Source organism: Staurois parvus, unplaced genomic scaffold (assembly GCF_062004578.1).
Source record: "Staurois parvus isolate SC_StPar_1 unplaced genomic scaffold, SC_StPar_1.0 ptg000578l, whole genome shotgun sequence".
NCBI classification, from domain to species: Eukaryota; Metazoa; Chordata; class Amphibia; order Anura; family Ranidae; genus Staurois; species Staurois parvus.
The window spans coordinates 1117844-1140409 of NW_028318374.1; the positions used below are offsets into that span (position 1 = coordinate 1117844).

The following is a 22566-nucleotide window of genomic DNA, read 5'->3' on the forward strand; positions in this document are numbered from 1 at the left end:
AGCGTAAATCTATGCCTATCCCTATTCTAAGCCTGTTCTAAGCCAGGAAAGACGTCTATACTTACCTATTCTGAAGTCTAATAATATAATCATAATCAGGTTCCAGCTCCAGCTTCATTGTAGAGGAAGGATGTCCCACAGTAAGCCTACAGGTGATGTCACCACCCAGCCCATTTGGAAGAAAAATGTATTTGAAATATATTTTTAAAATATTCTTCCCAAATATATTGCCATATATTTGAAATGCTACAATTTTGGCCATATTCAATATATTTCAAAATATATTTCAATAAATATATATATATATATATACTGCATGTTGAATTGCGTTTTTATTACAAAATATATGAAACATATTTTTAAAAATACATTTCAAATATACTGTATGTCTTTAAAAGTACAAATCTACATGTTAAAATGACTTTTTTATATGTTAAAAAAAAAATCTGAAGAATATATTTAAAAAAATATATATTTTTAAAAATATTTTTTTTAATATATTCTTTTTTTAACATATAAAAAAGTCATTTTAACATATATTTTTACATATATTTGTAAATGCATTCCAAAAATGTAGATTTGTATTTTTAAAGACATACAGTATATTTGAAATGTATTTTTAAAACAATTTTTCATATATTTTGTAATAAAAACACATTTCAATGCACAGTGTATATATATATATATATATATATATATACTGTATATTTATTGAAATATATTTTGACATATATTGAATATGGCCAAAATTATAGCATTTCAAATATATGGCAATATATTTGTACAGCGCTGAGCGAACTATTGGCGCTTTATAAATACTGTAAAATAATAATAATAATAATAATATTTGGGAAGAATATTTTCAAAATATATTTCAAATATATTTTTCTTCCATGTGGGAGGCTCTGCAGCTGTTGTCGGTGATGTTCTCTACACTGAAGCCAGTGCTGGACATCCATCCAAAGCATTTCGATGCACAGTATATATATATTTTTATATATATATATATATATATATATATATATATATACTGTATATTTATTGAAATATATTTTGACATATATTGAATACGGCCAAAATTGTAGCATTTCAAATATATGGCAATATATTTGGGAAGAATATTTTCAAAATATATTTCAAATATATTTTTCTTCCATGTGGGAGGCTCTGCAGCTGTTGTCGGTGATGTTCTCTACACTGAAGCCAGTGCTGGACAATCCATGTGACTGGACCGGAGCGACTTCAGAATCGGCTTCTTACCTTTTACAGGGACGATAAGATAGACCTAGAATGGGGGTGAGAATGGATTTACTCTTTGAATTGCCTTCCACATTAAATCCTGATAGGCTTCACACTCTGCTACATTCAATGCAAATTTTTAAAAAGGTTTCAGTGATAAGGGCTAGTTCATACTACATGCGTTTCAGTTGCTTTTTTTCTGCATCCAAAACGCACAGAAAGTAGGTTATGTGGTTGTCAATGTCATAGTTCACATCAGTGCTTGCAGTTCCAGTGTGTTCCAGTTGCAGAAAAAAATATATAACATGCTGCATTTTTTCTGCACAGAACTGTACTGGAATGCTGTCAAATGCATCACAAACGCACCGGAACGCACCAAAAACACTCTGGAACGCCCGTGTCCCTATTTAAATTGAAGAAAAAGAGAGGCCAAGCCTAAAAAATGATAAGCTGCAAACGGTTACATTTTCCTTAAGTTAATATTCTTCAAATATTTTTTTTAATATGTCCCACATTCCCAAGAATCCAAATATCTAATCTGCAATCTTTCATCTCTGATCTATTTTTTTTTTCTTTAGTTCCTAAGTACTTTGCGATAATTACACTCCCTTTTCATCGCACTGTCAAGAGTGACACAAACAGAGTCAGTAAACATATGAATGATTTTTACCAGTTTTTATTTTCCGCTGAGTAGACCCATTTCCAAATATATCCACTTTTTTCTTGACTATTTTAGCTAGTTTCACAAATTCAGTACAAAATCAAGTGCAAAACAATACAGATTCCATGAAGTATCGGATGGATGATAAAATGGATTGTCACATTCTCGTTTGCACAACATTTTTTTTTTTTTTAAAAGAATTTTGAATAATACTTTTTTTTTTTTTTTTTGAAGAGAAATAGCTCTGAAATCACAAAACACACATGAGAATTGTGCTATAATCAGGGTTCGGAAAAAACGTGGAGTGGGTGTCTTATACCAAGAAGCTCAGTGATAGACACTGTTGAACAAGGCCATTAGAGTAGTAGCATAGGTGCTAGACCCTAGGGGGCGCTAGAGTCATGTCCCCCTATCTGCATTTCCTCCAGTTCATCAAACAAAACGTTTCATCATTTCTGCAACAGTATGTGCACACAAGCTTTTTTAATTGCTTCAACAAAACAGGGAGAATGAAACATAAACATGGATTACTTTAGTGTATTTTATCCATTTGTAATACTTTTTTTCAAAGCAATACTTCTGTTTCCGTTCTTTTTGAAGTTTTTTTTTTTTTTTTTTTTCCTTTTAGATGCTTTTCCCATGATTATAACGAAACAAATGAGTTTTAATCTGCTTTCAACGGGAGGAAGTGTTAGAAAAAACCAAACAGATCAAAACGGCAGCATGGTGCGGTTTTTAAAAACAAAGAAAGCATAAACAAATCACAATTAAAGGATGATATGTCGGTGGATAAGCGGGATGTTTTTCATAGGCCTGGATCAAAAAACGTGATTGAAAAATGCTATTGTGTATAAAGTTAGATTTGAAAAAAAAAAATTGAAATTGAAATCTTCAAAACAAAAAAAAAAAGGTGTGCTCCATTGATTTCACAGTGGAGGTATCTTAAGGCTGCCTATTTGCAAAAATGTCTACATTTCATAAAACTAGTCATTTTTTTACTAGTCGTAGAGGCATCAGTTCAAAAACTTGGCGTGGCTGGTAGACTTGGGTAGGCTTTGGAAGAGTAGGGCATGGCACATTTTGATTCATGGTTGTTGGCTAATGGTGGGACAAAGTTGTTGGCTATGGAGGTACAAAGGACAGAAGGGAAAAGCGCTGCTTTCCCCAAAATTGTAAACATGGTTTGGCTGAATTTTGCAAGTACCCTAGAGACAAAGAACCTGAAACTAGCATACTGATCACATATTATGGTGGGTTTTCAAAGTGCAAGTACTGAAGAGTTTTTGATCACTGAAAAAAGTCTCATATGAATTTTTATTGATATGTTCTGCTTTACAGGGGACAAAGTATATAAAGAACCGTGACGTGGGACTGTGACTTATGCATGTATTTGCAAATGTGCGCAAACAAAACCCTCTGTTTTTAACGCCAAATTGGTTGTTTTGCAGGCTGGCTGGTAAGTGTTGCTGGGAAATCCTTTTGTTGGTTTGCAATGTGCATTGCCCTTCCATGTGCATCTGAAAAAAGTCTCATAGGAATTTTTATTGATATGTTCTGCTTTACAGGGGACAAAGTATATAAAGAACATTGACGTGGGACTGTGACTTATGCATGTATTTGCAAATGTGCGCAAACAAAACCTGCTGTTTTTAATGTCAAATTGGTTGTTTTGCAGGCTGGCTGGTAAGTGTTGCTGGGAAATCCTTTTGTTGGTTTGCGATGTGCATTGCCCTTCCATGTGCATCTTACTGCTAAGGCTGGTTATAGGTTGGGATGCTTGCCATTTTTTGTGTAATTATATAAAGAACATTGCCCCATCTTCCTAGAAAAGGAAAAACGTAGACTTGTAGTACTTTGTACCCTGTAGAAAAGAACATATTTTTAAAAGTCCAATCGAGACTTCTTCCATAAAGGGATAATAAAGGCAATGAAAGAAAAACACAAACATGTCATACTTACCTGCTCTGTGCAGTGGTTTTGCACAGAGCTGCCTTGATCCCCCTCTTCTCAGGTCCCCAGCCTGCGCTCCTGGCCCCTGCCTCCTGCTGAGTGCCCTCAGAGCAAGTAGTTTGCTATGGGGGCTCCTAAGGAGGCTTGCCCCCAAGCCTCTGCTCTGTGTGTCCATTCGCTCCTCATTGGCTCACTGGCTGTGATTGACAGTAGTGGAGAGCCATTGGATCCTGCTACTGTCTCAGCTAATGAGGAGGGAGAGTCTTGAGTGAGCCACTGCTCTTGTGCACATCACTGGATCCAGAGGGGATCAGGTAAGTATTATGGGGGATGCTGCACCAGAAGGTTTTTTAACTTTGTGCATAGAATGCATGAAGGAAAACAAACCTTGAGCCTTTACAACCACTTTAAGTGATCCAAACTTCTACAGTAATATACTTGGGAACCCCACCATACTTCATGTACTTTGTCTCCTGGAGAACAGAACTGATTAATATAAACGGATTTGACACAATAGATTAAGAATCCCCCAGGTGTATCCTTGCGTCACCCAGCAAATCAGAAAAAAAAGCTGCAGTTAATGGAGAATACTACCCAAAACTCTGCTGTCTATGGTAAGATACCGCATCTAAGACTTTCTATATACATTATACATCTTTTTGAATTGTGGGAGAATACAAGAAGAATTAAATGTGATTGGCTGTTATGGAACAGAAAAAACTTGGGGATAATTCTTTCCCCAGTCTTGGGTTACCCCTTGGAACTCCAGCAGGCTAATTTTGTTTTTCCAACATTTATCCTCCCAGTAGGTTGGTGACCCAGGGCAAATGCATATCTAGCATATACTAAAAAATGACAACAAACTTCCAGATGTTCAACTATCCCTTATTAAGGGCATCCGTCATGACAGAAATATGTCAGTTTCCATTGGTGTCATTTTAGAACCTGTATCTGGGCTATCTTCTTCATCAAGAGCTACTGACCAGGAACAAGAATGATGCAAGTGGCAGGTCACTCACTATGTAGTACAGTCAAGGTTGAGAATGGTGACCTAGAAACTTTTTCTTGTAAAAAAAATGGATGGCAATGGTAGCTTTCATATTTCTGTCACAAGTCTCTAAGGCACCATCAAAATTCTCAAGTGTGGAGTTTTGAAGTTCTGCTCTTCCTACTAAGGATGTAGCCAAAAATCTCAGAAAGAGCACCAAAACATTTTGCACTTTGGAACCATGGGGGTGCAGAAACAAAAGCTGAGCTCCTGGAAGTTCAGTGTATTCCTGTTTTTTTGGGTCCTCTTGTTCTTGTGTAACCTATGCTGGAAACTTCATTTATGATGCACACCCATTTTAATAACTTACATAGCCCAATCTAACCCCAGTCGGTCCTATAGACAATGCAGATAGGAGGCACACAATACCACCCCAACCTCAAAACGACCCCGCTATCGCGACATCATTTAAACTTTGTTTTTTTCCACCTACAAAAGCCGTGTTACGTCAGAATCATGGAATTTGTGTACTCTGTATGGGTTAAAGAACACTGCATTTGAACATTGGCAGAGGAATGGACACTTTTATTAGCACACATAGAAGTCTTTCACACTTGGGTGGCTGCTTGAGATGAACTCCTAAAAATATTCTCTGTACATTTCAACAATTTTATATATATAGACTGAACCCCCTTAAGCTAGTAAAACCCATTTGAATAAAAAAACAAAAACAAAACAAAAAAAACAAATTAAAACTTCATGAAGGCACACCCATGCGAAACATACAAGTATAAACGGAAAATGTTTTGCGAAATTTTTTTTTCTTTGTTCTTTGAAAAAAAAAAATTTTTTTTTTATAATACTGATCGCGGATACAAACGTATTAAACTTGCAGTTGATCTAGCTAAATGAAACGGTTGTAATCTTTTGAAGGCAATATTCTGTCATTAAACTGGAAACTGTTTCATATGCATGAGTTCAAGATGTTATTTCGCAAAAAAAGGCAAGAGACTGCAAGCCTCAGAATGTTAAATAATATTATTTTCCTGTGCAATGATCCTCTGGTCCTGTTTAAGTTTTAGGGGTTTCTTTTTTTTTTTTAATATTTGTAAACCGCAGCCCACACCTATCGCCATCAAACTTTTTTTTTTTCCAAAAAGTTGTAAATTACAAATGTGAAGTCACAACTAATTGCCTCTAAAAGTAATTTCAGAGCTGTTACAGTTAGACTTTTTCATTTTTGTTTTTCTTAAAAAAAGGGGACAATGTGTACTGCGTCACAAGGGAATGCAGCTAATCAGAAAAAAAGAAGAATTAAAGTATTTACAAAAATGAACAATTCTAAAGAAGCCGGCCATCCCCCACATGTATTCGCGGCTGCTTACATCCAGCACCGCTTTCAAAGAGACCGCACCAGATCGCATCCGGTCAATATAAGCACCTTCACAGACATCTTTGAAGCCTTTTGTATGGTTCTGTGTGTTTATTGGATAATGACGTTTTTCAGGTAGATTATGCTCGTGAAAGAAGAAAGCGTCAACACGAGGTACCAACAGGAAAAGAGGATTTCTGCTCGTCCTGTAATGCCGTATTGGGCTGTGCTGGGAGCTGGAAAGACACAAAGAAAAGAGAAAAAAAGGTGAGCATTTTTTTTTTAAAGGTTCGCACGTTTCAAGCATAAAACCATATAGGTCATGGAAAAAAATAAAAAAAAATTTAAAAAAACTTGCATTAAAGCTGAACTTCAGGCTAAATACCAGCCAAAGAATTTGCATTTCTATCCATTCAGTCCTGATATTTACTCAGCTCTGTCTGGCAAGGCAGGAGGCCTGATTTTTCTGGCTCGTATGGCAAGAGGCCTGATTTTTTTTAATGTCAAAATCGGCCTTTACTGTAATATTCACCCTGAAATCAGAGATTTCCCCTGCAGTACTATTCTCCCTCTAGATGTCCTCAGTCTGATGGGCAGAATCATTCAGACTCCTTCCTCTGTGCCCAGGCCATTCTGTCGAGCCTGTGACTGGACAGTGAAAGAAGAAGTGGCAGACTGATAGGGTCATCATTCTGTCATTCTCCTTGCATTGTAGCACTACTGATTGGATTCTTGTACTGCTTTACCCCCAGTGTGCGTTATAAGAGGCTCATACCAAGTGAACCCCAAGTACTTACACTGCTTGCATTAAAAAAAGTGATGTATTCTTGAAGGCAGAGATGCATTATACTTCCTTATATGAGCTGCACATCTATGTAAACCCAAGTAAGAAAGTGTAACAGCCTCATTCTTACCTGGGGTTTGCAGAGCTATACAGCTCATATGGACATTTTCTGCCATGTACATTGCTCTCTGGAGCCGGGAAGAGCTCCATCCTAGCCTGCACTCACAGTGTTTGGCTTTATTGATTGGGATCTCAAAAGCCTAAGCAGCAGCCACAATTTCGGTTTTGGGGTCACAATGTTATACTTACCTGCTCTGTGTACTGGTATTGCACAGAGCAGCCCCACACCTCCTTTTCTGGGCTCCTCCGGTAGTGGTATTGGCTCCTCCTCTGTGTTTGCCACCATAGCAAGCCACTTGCTATGGGGCAGACCTGCAGGCTCGCTCCTGAGCTGGGCTCTGTGTGTCCATAGCATGGCTCTGCCCAGCCCCCTGCTGTCACCTCACTGGATTTGATTGGCTACAGGGGCCAAGGGCTCCTGCTACCTTGGTCCAGCCCAACGAGACCAAGGAGAAAGAGCAGCACTGCTGCAGACAGGGCTGGATCGATACAGGACTCCGGTAAGTGTTTGGAGGGGGAGCAAACATTTAGTAGGTAATGCATTTCGGTAAAAAAGACCTTGTGACTTTAGAACCATTTTAATTTGTGTCTTTTATATCCACCCAGAGTCCAGTTTTAAAAAATTCAATTTATTTCAATGATTGGTGGAGGAATTGCAGAAAATATATTATTCGATGCAATGACACTTTATTTTCATACTCATTAAAGGAGAATATTAGCTTAGATTTTTTTTTCACAAACCAAAATGATTCTGTCAGTACAGGGTCACCTATAATAGAAGTTTGGGCTGTAAAAGAAAATCATGTATACTTACCTTTCTGGTGGCTTAGATCTTTTTTTTTTATCTCAAAGAACTTTATTGAGGAGTGTGAATAAACAGTACAATGTCCAGAGCACAGACAGCTCATAGAAACATTAAACATTGTTTGCATCATACTTGGATTATGACACCATCAAGAAGTATAAAAAGAGTATCCACTAAGATGTACAAACAGACACATAGGCATAATATACAAACATGTCCTCATAAGCAAAGTCAAGGTATAACAGTAATGACACCTCAACACAACAATAGCCGGTCCATAATAAAATTGACTGGGGCCAGACTTGGAGTACCAAACCGTGGTGCCCAAAGCTTATCAAATTTTCTGAAACACGCTCTGTGCTGATAGATATATTTTTCAAGTTGTAAGGTATCTCCCATCTGGGATATCCATTCTTTCAACATAGGTCGACTTCCAGTGTTTTCAAATTAACTTACGTGCCTGAAAAAGTGCCCTAGCTATAGCTTGTTTAGGCATATCTTCACCAGGGATATCTCAAAGAATGCCCAATAAACATTGTTTGGGGTCTTCACACACATGGACCTGAAAGACATGGTTAATTGTGGCTATGACCCCCTTCCGATAAAGATGCAACTTCGGACACCGCCATAAAAGATGTAATAAATCACCACGATCCATATTGCAGCATGTACAAGTTAGGTTTTCTCTAATTCCCATATGGAATAGTCTCGCAGGTGTATAATGTACCCTCAAAAGTAAATACAAATGCGAAATACATTGAGCAACTTGTGTTGGACTGCTAAGAGAGCCTCCTCCCACTGCCCTTCATCAAAAAACCCCACATCTTTTTCCCAACGGGAAACGACTCTAAGAGGGTAATCATTAAGGAAATTATTCAGTAGCATGGAGTAACACTGCGATATGAATCCTTTATACCAGTCCACCTCATACATGTAATTGAATATATGGGTAGGAGACTACACCCAAAGGTCCATCCCCTGTTGAGCCTGAACCGCATGTTTAAGCTGTAAGTGGTAAAACTGCAGCAACTGAGGAAGACAAAATGTCCCTTGGAACTCTGAAATGGGACGCAAGAATCCATTGTAAAAAATATGGCAGAGGTGGGTGATGGCATGTCTCTTCCATTTAGCACTATATTGTAACATTGTTAGCTCTGAGCAGTGGGCATTCTCCAAAATATGGCTAAACTGTGTAAACCTTGTAACCTGCTGTAGTTGTCTAGCCTTGTTCCAAGTTTTTGGCATAAGGGTATACTTAGGGAAGAGTTTATTCAATTTGCTAAGAAGTAGTGCTTCCAGACTACCTGCTATTTCCTCCGTACCCACAATAAAACCTAGCAATCGAATGGAAGGATCCAAATTGCCTTAGCAGCTGGGCTTATGGCCCTTGCTATGTTGTAGCTCAGAAGCTAGGTAACACAGCCAAGGGTTAGGCAATGCCAGACCCTCAACATCTTTGGGTCACTGAAACTGCTCTTTTCATGAAGAGGTGGGGTTTTGCACTCAGAGTTAGAGTTTAGTGAACAGGAGACTGCAGCCATGTTTTGGACCATGCTGAATGAAGGGGCTGTGTGAGCTAAGAATCCGATGACATCCAGGTGTGAATGCGTCCCTCACTAACCAGAGCTGCAGCTGATTGAAGCTGATGAGATTGCTGCCAGGAAGCTAATGAGATTGCTGCGAGGAATGCTGATGAGATTGCTGCCAGAAAGCTGATGAGATTGCTGCCAGGAATGCTGATGAGATTGCTGCCAGGAAGGCTGATGAGAGCAGAAGAACTAAGCAACATATACGGCGAGACCGCATGCTTGTTGGAGAGACATTTGTTCTGTTCAGAGTCACCAGCGGATACAAAGCAGACCCGGGTCGGTAAGATCGTGCATGCACCTCATTTCAGTGTTGGCGCCTTGAGACTGAGTCCAGGCCTATAGTTAGTTAGTTAGGGTCTCTGTTTGTGTCAGGCCACAAGTGTTGTTACTGAATATTGGAAGGACTCCACAACTTAAAGTGACATTTCACATTGGAGAGCTGATAAAATCCTACAAACTTAAGCCAGACTGGCGTTTTGCTCAGAAGGAATATTCCGGCACGTGCTACAGGACCAGTTATGGGAGGGGGTATACTGTAGATTTGTGTAAGATTGTAAGCTGTTGTGCTGCACCGCAGGCTAGCCCATACCGTACACCCATACATTGATTCCTGCTCTTATAGGGTAATAACAGGTAAGGTGTGGCAGCTTATTTGTGCCTGCCAGTAGGTAAATTACTTCACTTTCTACCTTCATCCATCAGGAGGCGCCGTGCTGTGCAGCACAAGGGTCTCAGCCTTTGGGCTGGGTGTATGTAAATTTATTGTATGTTTCCCGCATTTGTGGTTGTGTTTATTTGCCACATCTAAGTAAACGTCTGCTGTGGCAAAAGCTGGTGTTGGGGTTGCTTTCCTCGTTCGTAAATTCACTGTATCCTGGGGAGCCCACCTTGGTGCACGGCTTACACAAGAATAGTGTGGACCAATGTTACTGAGAGGTGACTGGTATCTGTGCTGGTGGGGTTGGATACAGGCTGTGTGGCAACAAGCCAGAAATGCTGCACCAATCAAGGGAGAATCTGTGTGGAGGTTTAGCACATACGAGGTTGAAGTCTTAAGAGTTAAACAAACACACGGAGGAGCTTCACTTTTAAGATGGAGTGCTGCCTTAACGATGATTTCACGTGACGGCAGCCTCAGCCTGCAATTGGGGGCACTAGTGAGAGCTATAGGTTCCCCAATGGAGCACATTAAGCCTTGCCCACAGGTCACTCTCAATGTCTCGGGGGAACCCAATCCTGAATCCTCTGGTGGGCTCTCAGGTGGGTGGTATGCTTCCTGGATAGGAGGAGGTAAAAAAAAAGCCTGTCACTGTTTCGAACAGCAGAGGCACCAGTTGGAGTGTGTGATATATTGTGGTATATCTAGGTATGAACGTTGTAATGTATGATGAATGACATAAAACATTAGTTCACCGAAAAGATACATTTTGTGGCTCCCATTTGCCACTTCCTCATTTTAGGGTGATATACAAAAGTCTCCTGGCTTTAGAGTTCCCCAGAGTATGCTCATATGAGGAGGACAGGCCTTCCTGGTGCTACTTAAAGCCCTATACAAGTAACTTCAAAATATTCTAGCCAGCCCTCTAGACCTTGCTGCACATAGTGTCCGTGATGCCTGTTACTGCCAGTGTAGCAGTCTGTTCACCCCAATACACAGCTCTGGAGTGATTATCCATCATAGCGCTCATTGGTTAGGGTAACAATGGGACTGCACTGACCAATGACCAATGAGAGGTGATTCTTTCTTCTGGGATACCTTACCGGCAGAAGAAACCTCAGATGCACTTTGCATGGCTGCGCTAATTCCCTGGACTCCAAGTCAAGTTATTACACAAGGCCTTACCTTCTGTACAAGTTACTGCTAGGCCCTGTCCCTGCCATTCAACAGTCCAATTTCAGAACCTCTGACACAAGTGGAGGCTCCAGCATTGAACTTTCACATGGAGAGAACAGTGATTGACACTAGAGATGAGTTCAAGTGGGTGCAGACACAAGTCCAAACCCGCCTAAGCTATCATGCCAGGAAATTCTGAAAGCTGACATCCAATCATAGGCAGTGGAGACATTCCCTACCCTGCAGGCACAGTTATACACACCCCTTGTATACATTCGGTTGGGGGCCGGGAAATGCCTCTGTCATCTATGATTGGCTGCCAGCTTTGACAGCTTGCTGGTGGGGTAGCTTAGGCAGGTTTGGGTTCATGTCCAAACACACCTGAGCTCATCTCTAATTGGCACCATGAGAGATGAGATGAATCCTGACTTGAGCAGAAGTTGGGCTTAGACAATATTTAGGACCAAATTGTTTGCTTTAATTGGAAGACTCTAGCCTGTTGCAGGTAGAACTATAAGGGCATATTTTTGTCTGCAAGTATTTACAGAATTCCAATTTTATAATGAAAAACAAAAAAAAGTCAGTTTAAATGCGAGCAGTAAATGACTTTGAAAGCCAATTTAGGGGCTGTAAGAGTTCCGGGTGCAGCATAGAAGAGATATCTGCAGCTTATTAAGCAATGCTCTTTAGTTAAGAGAAGCTTTCAGCTGTGACTGAACAGTCCATTTTTAAATAACCTCCATCGTCGGTTCACATTAATGTCCAGCCTGTCCAAATGACAGCCCCACTTTGTGGCTCCGCAGACAATTTTACCTGTCACATGGATAAGCTGGCAGCGGGGCTGCTAACCGTAGATTAGAAAACCGCGAACATCCATTTTCATATTGGGGACCTATCAATAGCTTTGAAACGTTTCACGCTAAGGCACTGATACTCTGAAAAGCAGAAACTCATACCGTCTGACAAGGGAAGACACATTTACATAGTCTGGGCTTTTAATACATGAAATGAGTGCGTGACCCCTTAGTGAATGCGGGTCTTTTAAGCCTTTATAAGGTAGGAAATTCCAATCAAAAGGCATTTTCCCTTCAGAATCTACCTGAAAATTGAACATTCAAAGAAGGTTCTTCGGCTGCATGTACATTTTGATTACCATAATGAGCCTGTAGATAATCTGTCTGCAGAAGGGAGCCCTTACATGTGAGGAGGTGCTATGCTTTTGAACGGTGATGCACGTTCTGAAATTGCTTTGCTCGTCATTGAACCTGCTGCTTGAGGACCAGCCAATACAAGAGTCTGCACCCTGACAGTCAGAGGCTATACCTGCTATGCATTTCAATGGTACTAGGGTGCGTGCCACAGATAGGTCACCTGCACAGCATGCTCTATTCTGAATCTATCATCAGATGTAATTTCCGATGGTAAGTAAATTGCAAAAATCACAGTACTCCCTTTTACAAAGATCACCATAAAGCTAATAATTCACTGCCTGGTTAGCTCTTGCCTCGACTATTGCAACTCTTTTGTCATTGGCATACCTCTACCCTAGCCCTCCTTCAGTCTATCCCCCCTCAACTTAAACGGTCATGAAAATTTAAAAAGGTGGACTAACTCCAAATATAGGGTAGGAGAGGTGGCGGTCCTAGGAGTTCCAAAAGATTAAGCCAAAAAGGCAGCATGGGGGCCCATAGTATGGGCCCACTGGAAAAATAAGAGGAGGGGCAGGACAGCCCTTGTAGTGTACTTTGTATCTAATAGTTGTTGGTTCAGAAAAATGTTATAAGGGTACTTAATAGAAAGAAAAAGAGAATAATATACATCTGGTGAGGTTGCGGTGATTCAGTGGGTTGAGGCATGCAACCCTCCATGATTGCGAGTGTGGAAAACCCCTGTCTACACACAGGATATAAGTGGACTGTAAGTAGGTGCTTACTGAGATATTGTGTTGGTTGTGTTAATGATTTCTTTGGTTAAGTGCATTTTACTCTGGGTAATTGCAATATATGGTTAATGTTGCCTAGCAGAAGTGCTGCTGTCTGAGAGGTAAGTGTTAACCTTGTTATTCAGGTTTTCCCTGGCTTTTCTAGGAATCACTGCCCTCTGCTAGACAAAGCATATAAAAAGGGAAACTCTATCTAATGTGGAGTTGTTGGTTGCTCTCTGCATGGGAAGACAAGGAAAGTGCTACTTTACCACCCTTCGTGGGAGCCCAGTTGGGGTTACAAGGGATATGGACTTTGCTGCTAAATGGACTATTGGACTTCCTGACATATTTAAGGTATGACCACCTCATGGGCAAAACGGAGCACCAGGAACACACAGAGAGGGCACTTAGAAGACTTTGTACAGGAATGTGTATGGAAGATGTTTCTGAGCACTGTTCATTTGTTACATTTAACCACTTCAGTAAAAGAACTTTGTTGTTAAGTCAGTCTGTCTTGTCTGAAGTCACTAAAGAGGTGATGCATGATGTATCAAAAGAACTAGGACTTGAAAAAGGGAACAAAAAAAGTGATGGGAGAAGCTGTATCCAAGTCTAACAGGCGGAAAGCTATCCATGGGATGCTGCAGAACCATTGCTAATGACAACCAAAACAGCGCCAGATGCAGAAGTAGCCAGACAGACAGGAAGTGGGTGACATGGCCCATGTGACAGGTGCCTTAGTAGTGAAGGCGCTTATGAGCTTAGCTCCTTCTCTAGTGATCATACTGGGTCCAATATTGCGATATGGAGAGCCCTAGGGACTCGGCCTGTATGTCATAGTAGGATCAAGGAGTGAGGGGTTAAAAGAAGCTTGTATGTCAAGTAAGAACAGCTTCCTGGTGTCCAAGAATAGTGTGAACCAAAGTCACTGGGAGTGAGGTGACTGTTATCTATGCTGCTGGGGTTGGGTGCAGGCACTGCACCACTAACCCAGAAATTCTGCATCGATCAAAGGAGAATCTGTATGAAGGTTTGGAGCATAGGAGGGACACTGTGCTGTACTGGAGTCTAAAGTGTTAAACACATGAAGGAGCCTCATTTTTAGGATACTTTTTAAGGATGCCTTAATGATGATTTCACATGACAGCAGCCTCAGCCTGCGATTGGGGGCACCAGTGAGAGCTTGCACTGGGTTCCCCAAGTCAGCGCATTAAGCCTTGCCCACAGGTCACTCTCAATCCTGAATCCTCTGGGGGGCTCTAACGCGGGTGTTGTGCTTTTTGGATAAGAGCAGGTCAAGAGGCCCATCAGTGTTTTGAACAGAAGAGGTGCCCTTTGGAGTGTGTGATATGACTGGTGTGTCTAAGAATGGACCAGAGTCATAGTGTATGATTAATGACATAAAGCTTTATTTCACTGAAAAGACACTTTTCATGGCTCACATCTGCCATTTCCTTAGTTTAGGGCAGTGTTTCTCAACTCCAGTCCTCATGGACCCCCAACAGGTCATATTTTCAGGATTTCCCTCAGATGAAACAGCTGTGGTAATTACTAAGGCAGTGAAACTGATCAAATCACCTGTGCAAAATAATGGAAATCCTGAAAACATGACCTGTTGGGGGTCAATGAGGACTGGAGTTGAGAAACACTGGTTTAGGGTGATATACAAAAGTCTCTTTCTTCCTGGCTTTGGATTGCCCCAGAGTGTGCTCATGTGAGGAAGGTGGGCCTTCCTGGGGACCTATCCAATGAAATTAAAATATTTTAGCCATCCCTAAAGTTTGATAACACTAATCATAATCATAATAAATATAGCTGAGAAAGCTGCTGTTAGGTCATTATAAAAAAAACACCAATATAACCATAAAACCATCCGATAAAAGAGGAAACATTGTCCTGATGGATAATTTCATGTATGAAAACATGTGCTTAAACATTCTCAGAAATAAAACATGTTATAAAAAACTTTCCATTGCATTGATTAATGAATAATCTAAAGTTCTATGAGCTAGTAGCTTCAGCATATACAAATGGTGTTATCCAAAAGGATTTATGGAAATACATTAGAATTAGACACCCCAGGATGCCAACATTCTATGCAATTCCCAAAATCCACAAAGATATAAACAATCCACCTGGCAGACCTATTATTTCAGGAAATGGTTGTATTTCAGAAGGTATCAGTCAAGTTATAGTTCACTATCTTAGACCCCACGTTATGAGCTTGCATCTTATGTCAAAGATTCTATCCATTTTTTAAAAATCATTGAAAATCTAGATACACCTCCTTCTGCCTATCTTGTTACAGTAGACGTGGAATCTCTCTGCAACTGCATTCCACAAAATAAAGGCATTGCAGCAATTAGATCCATTCTGCAACAACGTGGAATACAGGAATGGAGATTTAATGAATTCATTCTAACTATGCTTGAATATATAAATCATAATACTTTTTTGTTGAAAGGCTCCCACTACCTCCAGGTACAGTGTGTGGCTATGGGGACCTGTTGTGCCCCCTCCTATGCTAAACTGTACCTGGGGGTGTGGGAGCAAAGTTTTTTGTTAAATGAATCTCTGGCTGTTTACACACAACATATTACCATTGGCAAAGATATATAGATGATATATTCTTTGTCTGGGATGGTCCCGAGACACTTTTAAAGAAGTGTCTTGAGGTGATGAATTAAAATGATTCAAACTTGTTCTTCACAATGACCTATGACAGAGAATAAAGTATTTTTTTGGATCTATGTGTTTCCAAGACAACAGATGGATACCTGGAAAGCAGTCTTTTTAGAAAAGAGACTGCTGGGAACACTATTTTGCATGCAGATAGCTTTCACCCAGAACCTTTAAAAAAATCTATTCCATATAGTCAAGTCTTGCAGATTAAATGAAATTGTACCAATGATTCAATTTTTCAGAATGAGGCTAATAAGCTCACTGAACGACTGTTAAAAGGAGGCTATACTAAAACAGGCCTCAAAAAGGCCTTTACCTGTGTAAAAATTTGGATACACAGAACCTTTTATTCAATTCCAAAACACATAAACATGCCAATAAAGATGAAACCTAAAATATTCCAATGAACATATTAAAATAAGGACAATATTACATAATCATTGGTTAGTTCTAGCAGAGGATCCTATCATTGGCAAATTGGTCAGTAAAAATCCCTCTATTACATATAGAAGGGCAGGATCATTAAAAGACGTTTTTGTACAAAGTGAATATAAAGGCACTCAGAGATGTGATCCATGCAAATATGTTGGCACTTTCCCTTGTGGATGGTGCGCACATTGCTACTTGATAATAGGAAAAAATGAAATCTTCCAAAAGGAGATAAATTAATTTCTAAATATTTCGTTAACTGCCAAACACTAGGAGAGTGTCCTGTGAATGTGGATCTTTTTATGTAGGTAAAACACGCCAAGAATTTTGGAGACGTATTTCCAAACATTTTCATGCTAGGAGAATAGGAAATTTGTATCTACCCCTGGGCAGACATTGCCAAAAGTTAATTAATATAAAATGTCCAAGGTTGTTTTCTCAGCTCTAGATAGAATACATATTCCTACCAGGGGAGGCGATTGGAATAAAGCACTACTCCAGCAGGAAACGTGCTGGATTAGATGCTTGAATGCAACTTGCCATCCTGGTTTAAATTAATCTGAAAGCTATAGATAATTCTTAGAGGGTTTCACCTCTGGTAAAACAGATTGAAATATCTTTGATTTTTCTAACGATTTAATTCTCTAAATGCCTCCACTAATGATCCAATCTGCCTTCCTCACCAAAGGAGATCTTTTCTCCACATTCTACATGTGCTGCAGGGTTGCCCTGTAAATGTTATTATTGCATTGTCATTGTTTTCCTCCTTTTGAAATAAGGGTTCATCATACTATCCATATTATTTTGTTTTCACTTTGTCATGTTAATCATTATTGTACATGCTCCCTGTTGGAGCTTGTAATCCCCCACTAGGTTGAGCCTGGCTTTGTTGGCATGCCCGGCACGGAAAGGTTCCCCCGATCTGAATGTGGCCGGGGTGCCCCTCTTTGCGGCCTTATGGAGCAGAAGGCGGAACTCTCTCTGCCCCTCACACTCCAAATTGGTCCGTTTGTTCCATGTCGGCGGTGGTCTCCACCATGGCGTCCGCCCGACTTCTGGAGATCCTTTTTCTGGAACCGGATGTGACTCTAGTGCAGGGGTGGGCAAACTTTTTGACTTGAGGGCCGCAATGGGTTCATATATTGGACCCGGGGGCCGGACAAAGAGTAGATGAATGATGTGTATGTGTCATCCATAGTAAGTATAGTAATATTCCCCCATAGTAAGCAGAGTAATTAATCCCCCATATAGTAATTAATCCCCCATATAGTAATTAATCCCCCATAGTAATTCATCCCCCATATAGTAATTCGTCCCCCATAGTAATTCATCCCCCATAGTAATTCATCCCCCCTATAGTAATTCATCCCCCATATAGTAATTCATCCCCCCTATAGTAATTCACCCCCCATATAGTAATTCATCCCCCCATATAGTAATTCATCCCCCATAGTAATTCATCCCCCATATAGTAATTCATCCCCCATAGTAATTCATCCCCCATATAGTAATTCATCCCCCCTATAGTAATTCATTCCCCATATTAATTCATCCCCCATATTAAGTCCCCAAGTCCCCCCTGTGTCAATTCACTTACCTTTGCTCCGCGCGTTCCTCTCGCCGTGTTCCCGCGCCGTTCCGGTGTAGCATGAAAATCTGTCTCCTATGAGGATCTGTCCCCCTTGACGTATCTGCGCATGTGCCAGTTTCAGGCATTAGCAGCCGATCGGCGATCTCTGGCACATGCGCAGATACGTCGAGGGGGACAGATCCTCATAGGAGACAGATTTTCATGCTACACCGGTCTTCAGGGCGGACTGTGAGAGGAGCCTAGCTCCGCGGGCCGGATTAAAAGGTCCGCCGGGCCGTAGTTTGCCCATTGCTGCTCTAGTGCGTAGGACATGGTCGCACCTGTACAGTTGTGTTGAATGCCAGGAAGCACACTATGGACGCCATCTTTCCCTCGGGCGGATGCACATGCATATGGGAGGAGAAATACATATATTACAACTATCTCCTCCCACATATGGGAGGAAAAATACATATATTCCAACTTTTTGGGAACTCTACCGACCCTTTGATGGGTTAAAGTTTGAACGGCAGATCTTTGAGGTTCAACTACCAAAGCGTTGTGTTTCTACATGTTCTTGGTGAATCTCAAGAATGTAAGTGACCACTTTGAATGCCTAGAAATACAAGAAACGTTTATGGTTTAAATACCTAAGTGGCTATTTCTTTTTCATTGATAGCATATCTTAAATTAGAGGGACAATACGACTGATTCAAATGTTCATTTATTATATATTTGTTCATATGCTACACATGATGGACGTTTAGTTAACTTCTGGTCCCTATTATATAAATAAAAGAGATAGCATTCCTTCAGATATGTTTTGATGTCTAATGTTATATCTTTGGGATATCAATGTATAGGACATCACATTAATTGATATGCTTTATTACTACAGTATTCCTCAACGTGGCACCTGTGGTTCCTAAGTGTCAAGCAATGACCTCATGCTATATATGGGGGGGACTCACTCTTCAAAACACAGCAAAGTATTTTCAGTATGACCAATTTTGGTGGTATGTAAAATTTGTAGTAGTTGGTTTCTCAATTCTTGGACCATAAACATAATGTATAAAGGTTTAACTATTGATAATTATTGTTTTAGAGCGGTATTCTTTCCCTGAGGAAGAATCTGCACTAAAGTATTCAAAACGCATTGGGTATAGGATGAATGCACTTGTAGTATCCTCAGTTGAGGTTGCAAGATGAAAATCAACTTCAAGAAATGAACTTTCCAATGCAATAATTACAAATATTGTGAAGCAAATATGTTATCAAGAATTCTCATATTCTATTGGGGAAATATTCCTATTGGGGAAATATGTGTTGATGTGTCAAATAAAATGTCAATTTCTAAAAAAAAATAGTTTGGTCTATATATATTCTAAGGTTGCCTTAAAAATCCCACCAAATGTAAGGTACAAATCTCTCTATTAGAAAAATAGGGATGATGGCAACCACACCCTAGGATATATCGGATTACTATTTTTCTAGTGTATGATGAATAACATAAAGCTTTATTTCACTGAAAAGACACTTTTTGTGGCTCACATCCGCCATTTCCTTAGTTTAGGGTGATATACAAAAGTCTCTTTCTTCCTGGCTTTGGAGTACCCCAGAGTGTGCTCATGTGAGGAAGGCGGGCCTTCCTGGTGACTTGTCCAATGAAATTAAAATATTCTAGCCACCCCTCCAGACACCGCTGCACAAAGCGGCTGTGATGTCCCATGCTACCGGTGAAGCAGACTATGCACCCCAATAAACAGTCCCTGAGTGAGTATCCATCATAATGCTAGCAATGGCAATTGCTTATTGGTCAGGGCAACCATGTGACTGCGATAATCAATGAGATGAGCTTCTTTCTTCTGGGACACCTTACCGGAAGAAGAAACTTCAGATGCACTTCTCATGGCTTCACTGTCCAATAGGTGCTTGCCAATTTGAGTATTATGATGGATACTCACTCTGGTGTATTTTGGTGTATGATGTACAGACTGGTACACCGGTAGCAGGGGTCATCCTAGTCATTATGTGCAATAAGATTTGGAGGGATGGCCAGGATATGTGGAGTTAAAGCAGTAGTAAACTGCAAAAAAAAAAAGGGCCCCTGCAGGTTTAGGTCATAATGTACAAGTATGCACCGCACACTAGTACATTATGACAGACTTAGCTTTCCATGGAGCCCTCCTGTGCCGCACTGTCACGGCTCCCCAGTGCTGCCATCTTCACCCGGGCTTCATTCCGGCCATATGAATTTACATCACTCCCACGCATGCATGCAGGAGCCCTCGGCTACGGCATGGAGATCTAAAGGTCCAGCAATATTTGCCATTCCTTCAGAGCACATGTGCCGTAGACACCACCAGCTGAATGTTATGTGAATATCTCTTAAACAGTGCAAGTTTAGGAAATGTTCTCTGTACCTACAGGTAGGTCTTTGTCAGGGCAGGGGCTGTGCAACGGACAAGTAGGCCTAGTGGCAGGGTAACGCACTGGCTGACGACAACCACCACCAACAGACCGAAGTCCCTCAGGGCGCGGAGTCTAAGTCCCAGGCTGCCCTTCACCAGGGCCCCTGATGGTGGGGATGGACTTGACGTAGCCAGGAACCAGGTCGTGGCCCCCGAGACACCCCGGCTGCGGTAATGGCCGCCGCCAATGGCGTGTAGCTGGTAAGAATGACAATAGCGTAGTCAGGCAGGCCGGGTCGACAACAACAGGACAAAACGGTACAGAACAGTAGACAGAGAATCATAGGTCACGGGCCGGATTCAGCAATGGAAGGTCAGATCGAAGGAAACCACAGAGAATGGTCTTAGTCACAAGCCGAGTCAGATACCAGAAGAGTCACAAGAGTATACACAGAGCTCTAGCAAGACCAAGACACAAGACACAAGTGCAAGGAGCATGTGCGGATCACAGGCTTATATGTACTCAGCTACACCCCTCTGGGGGATGGACCTCAGAGACCTGAAGGCATAAAAGATTCCCACCATGCTCAGCAGAAATCCAAGATGGATGCCAGCACATGGAGTAACATAACCTCTGGGAAAAGGTAGGACCTTGACAGTCTTATTATAGGCTCACCTGTAGGTACAAGTTCTCAGGACTTTACTTCCACTTTAATTCGCCTTTAAATTTTTTCTGAAAACAAAAGGTGAACTTACCTTTTAAAAACAGAACACCAATTTTTTTCCAACAGCTCACCTCTGGCAGCTATTACCCTTTTGTACCATTTTCCCATCCCTTTTAGAATGTAAACTCTCATGAGCAGGAATCACCTAATACATTGTAACTGTATGTCTAATTTTATTTGTAAAGTGCTGCATAAACTGTGGGTGCCATATAAATCCTGTATAATGAAAGCAATAATGATAAGTGTAGCTTCTGCATCAGATTGCTCATTCTTAATGATCTTAGAAGCATCTTCAACTGGTGTCAAATACAAGCGGATTGCACCCATAAGCAGGCTGCATCTACCCAGCAACACAGAGCCATAATGTGAGTGAAGGCTTGGATGAGAGGAGACTTGGAATATGCTTCTTCCAGCCTGCAGCAGACCAATAGTAGAATTCTTCCAGATTATGCAAAGTCAGTACGATTTAGCTCAGTACCGATTTAATGTTTCTTTTTTTTTTTTGGGGGGGGGGGGGGGGTAGTTATATTGCTGCTGTATTTGAATTAAAAAAAATTCTTCACATTTAAAAAAATAACCACAATGGGCAAGACAGTCAGAACAGCAGCTAGCAGGCTAAAGCCTAGTACACACAATCAGAAAATCATAGGAAAAATATCACTTTCAAAGTGATCGTACGATAATCTGATTGTTAGTACCGTACACAGCTTTCGTCCGAAATTGAAGGGACAATTGAGTTGAATTGAAGGGACAATTGAATTGAATTGAAGGGACAAGCACAAACTTTTTTCTCATACGATACCAGATTGTATGATTTTTGTTTAATCCCCATTTTCGTCTGAAAATACAATACAATACATTACATCACTTTCAAATTTTTATTCTGTCGTACAAGAATGTTCGTAACATTAGTAACCTCTTTACTTTCGATATGAGGGTAGCATGCAAAAAAACAAACTGATTTATTACCTTTAGGATCTGTTACCTTTAAATCTGTCACCTTTAGGATCTTATGGAGAGTGATATTATTATTATTATTATTATTATTATTATACAGGATTTATATAGCGCCAACAGTTTGAGCAGCACTTTACAATATAAAGGGAGACAATACAATTACAATACATTTCAGTAAAGAAGGAATAGGAGGGTCCGGCTCACGGAGCTTACAATGTAAAGGAAGGGATCATTCGTCTGATATTCTCTTCCTGTGTATGAGGCCCAAGGCAATCTTTTTTCCACATATTACTGCAAGGAGGTTTCAGGCAGCAAGTAAAAAATGCATTTGACGCTACAAAGAGGTATCAGCTTGGGGAGGACATGGTTAGAGGGATGTGTTTAATAAGAACAAGGGTTCATTGCTAAATCCCCTCATTGCCCTTGGTGCCAATAGGGCCAGAACAGTGTGGCTAAGCAATTAGTTCCAAGAGCTCCTTCACACAAACCAATCAAGCTGAGATAACCAGAGCATGGAGAAGAGAGA

At 40.6% G+C, this 22566-nt stretch overlaps 1 protein-coding gene across 4 annotated transcripts in view; it reads right to left on the reverse strand.

Annotated features, from left to right (window-relative positions):
* Positions 1-1899: 1899 nt before the first annotated feature.
* The window catches only part of NEGR1 (neuronal growth regulator 1), a 782301-nt gene continuing 761634 nt past the window's right edge, over positions 1900-22566 (reverse strand). For all 4 annotated transcript variants that reach the window (XM_089692157.1, XM_089692158.1, XM_089692159.1 and 1 more), the window contains one exon: positions 1900-6446. In XM_089692157.1, the coding sequence (XP_089548283.1) occupies positions 6322-6446 (125 nt within the window). In that variant the 3' untranslated portion in view covers positions 1900-6321. The remainder of the gene's footprint in view (positions 6447-22566) is intronic.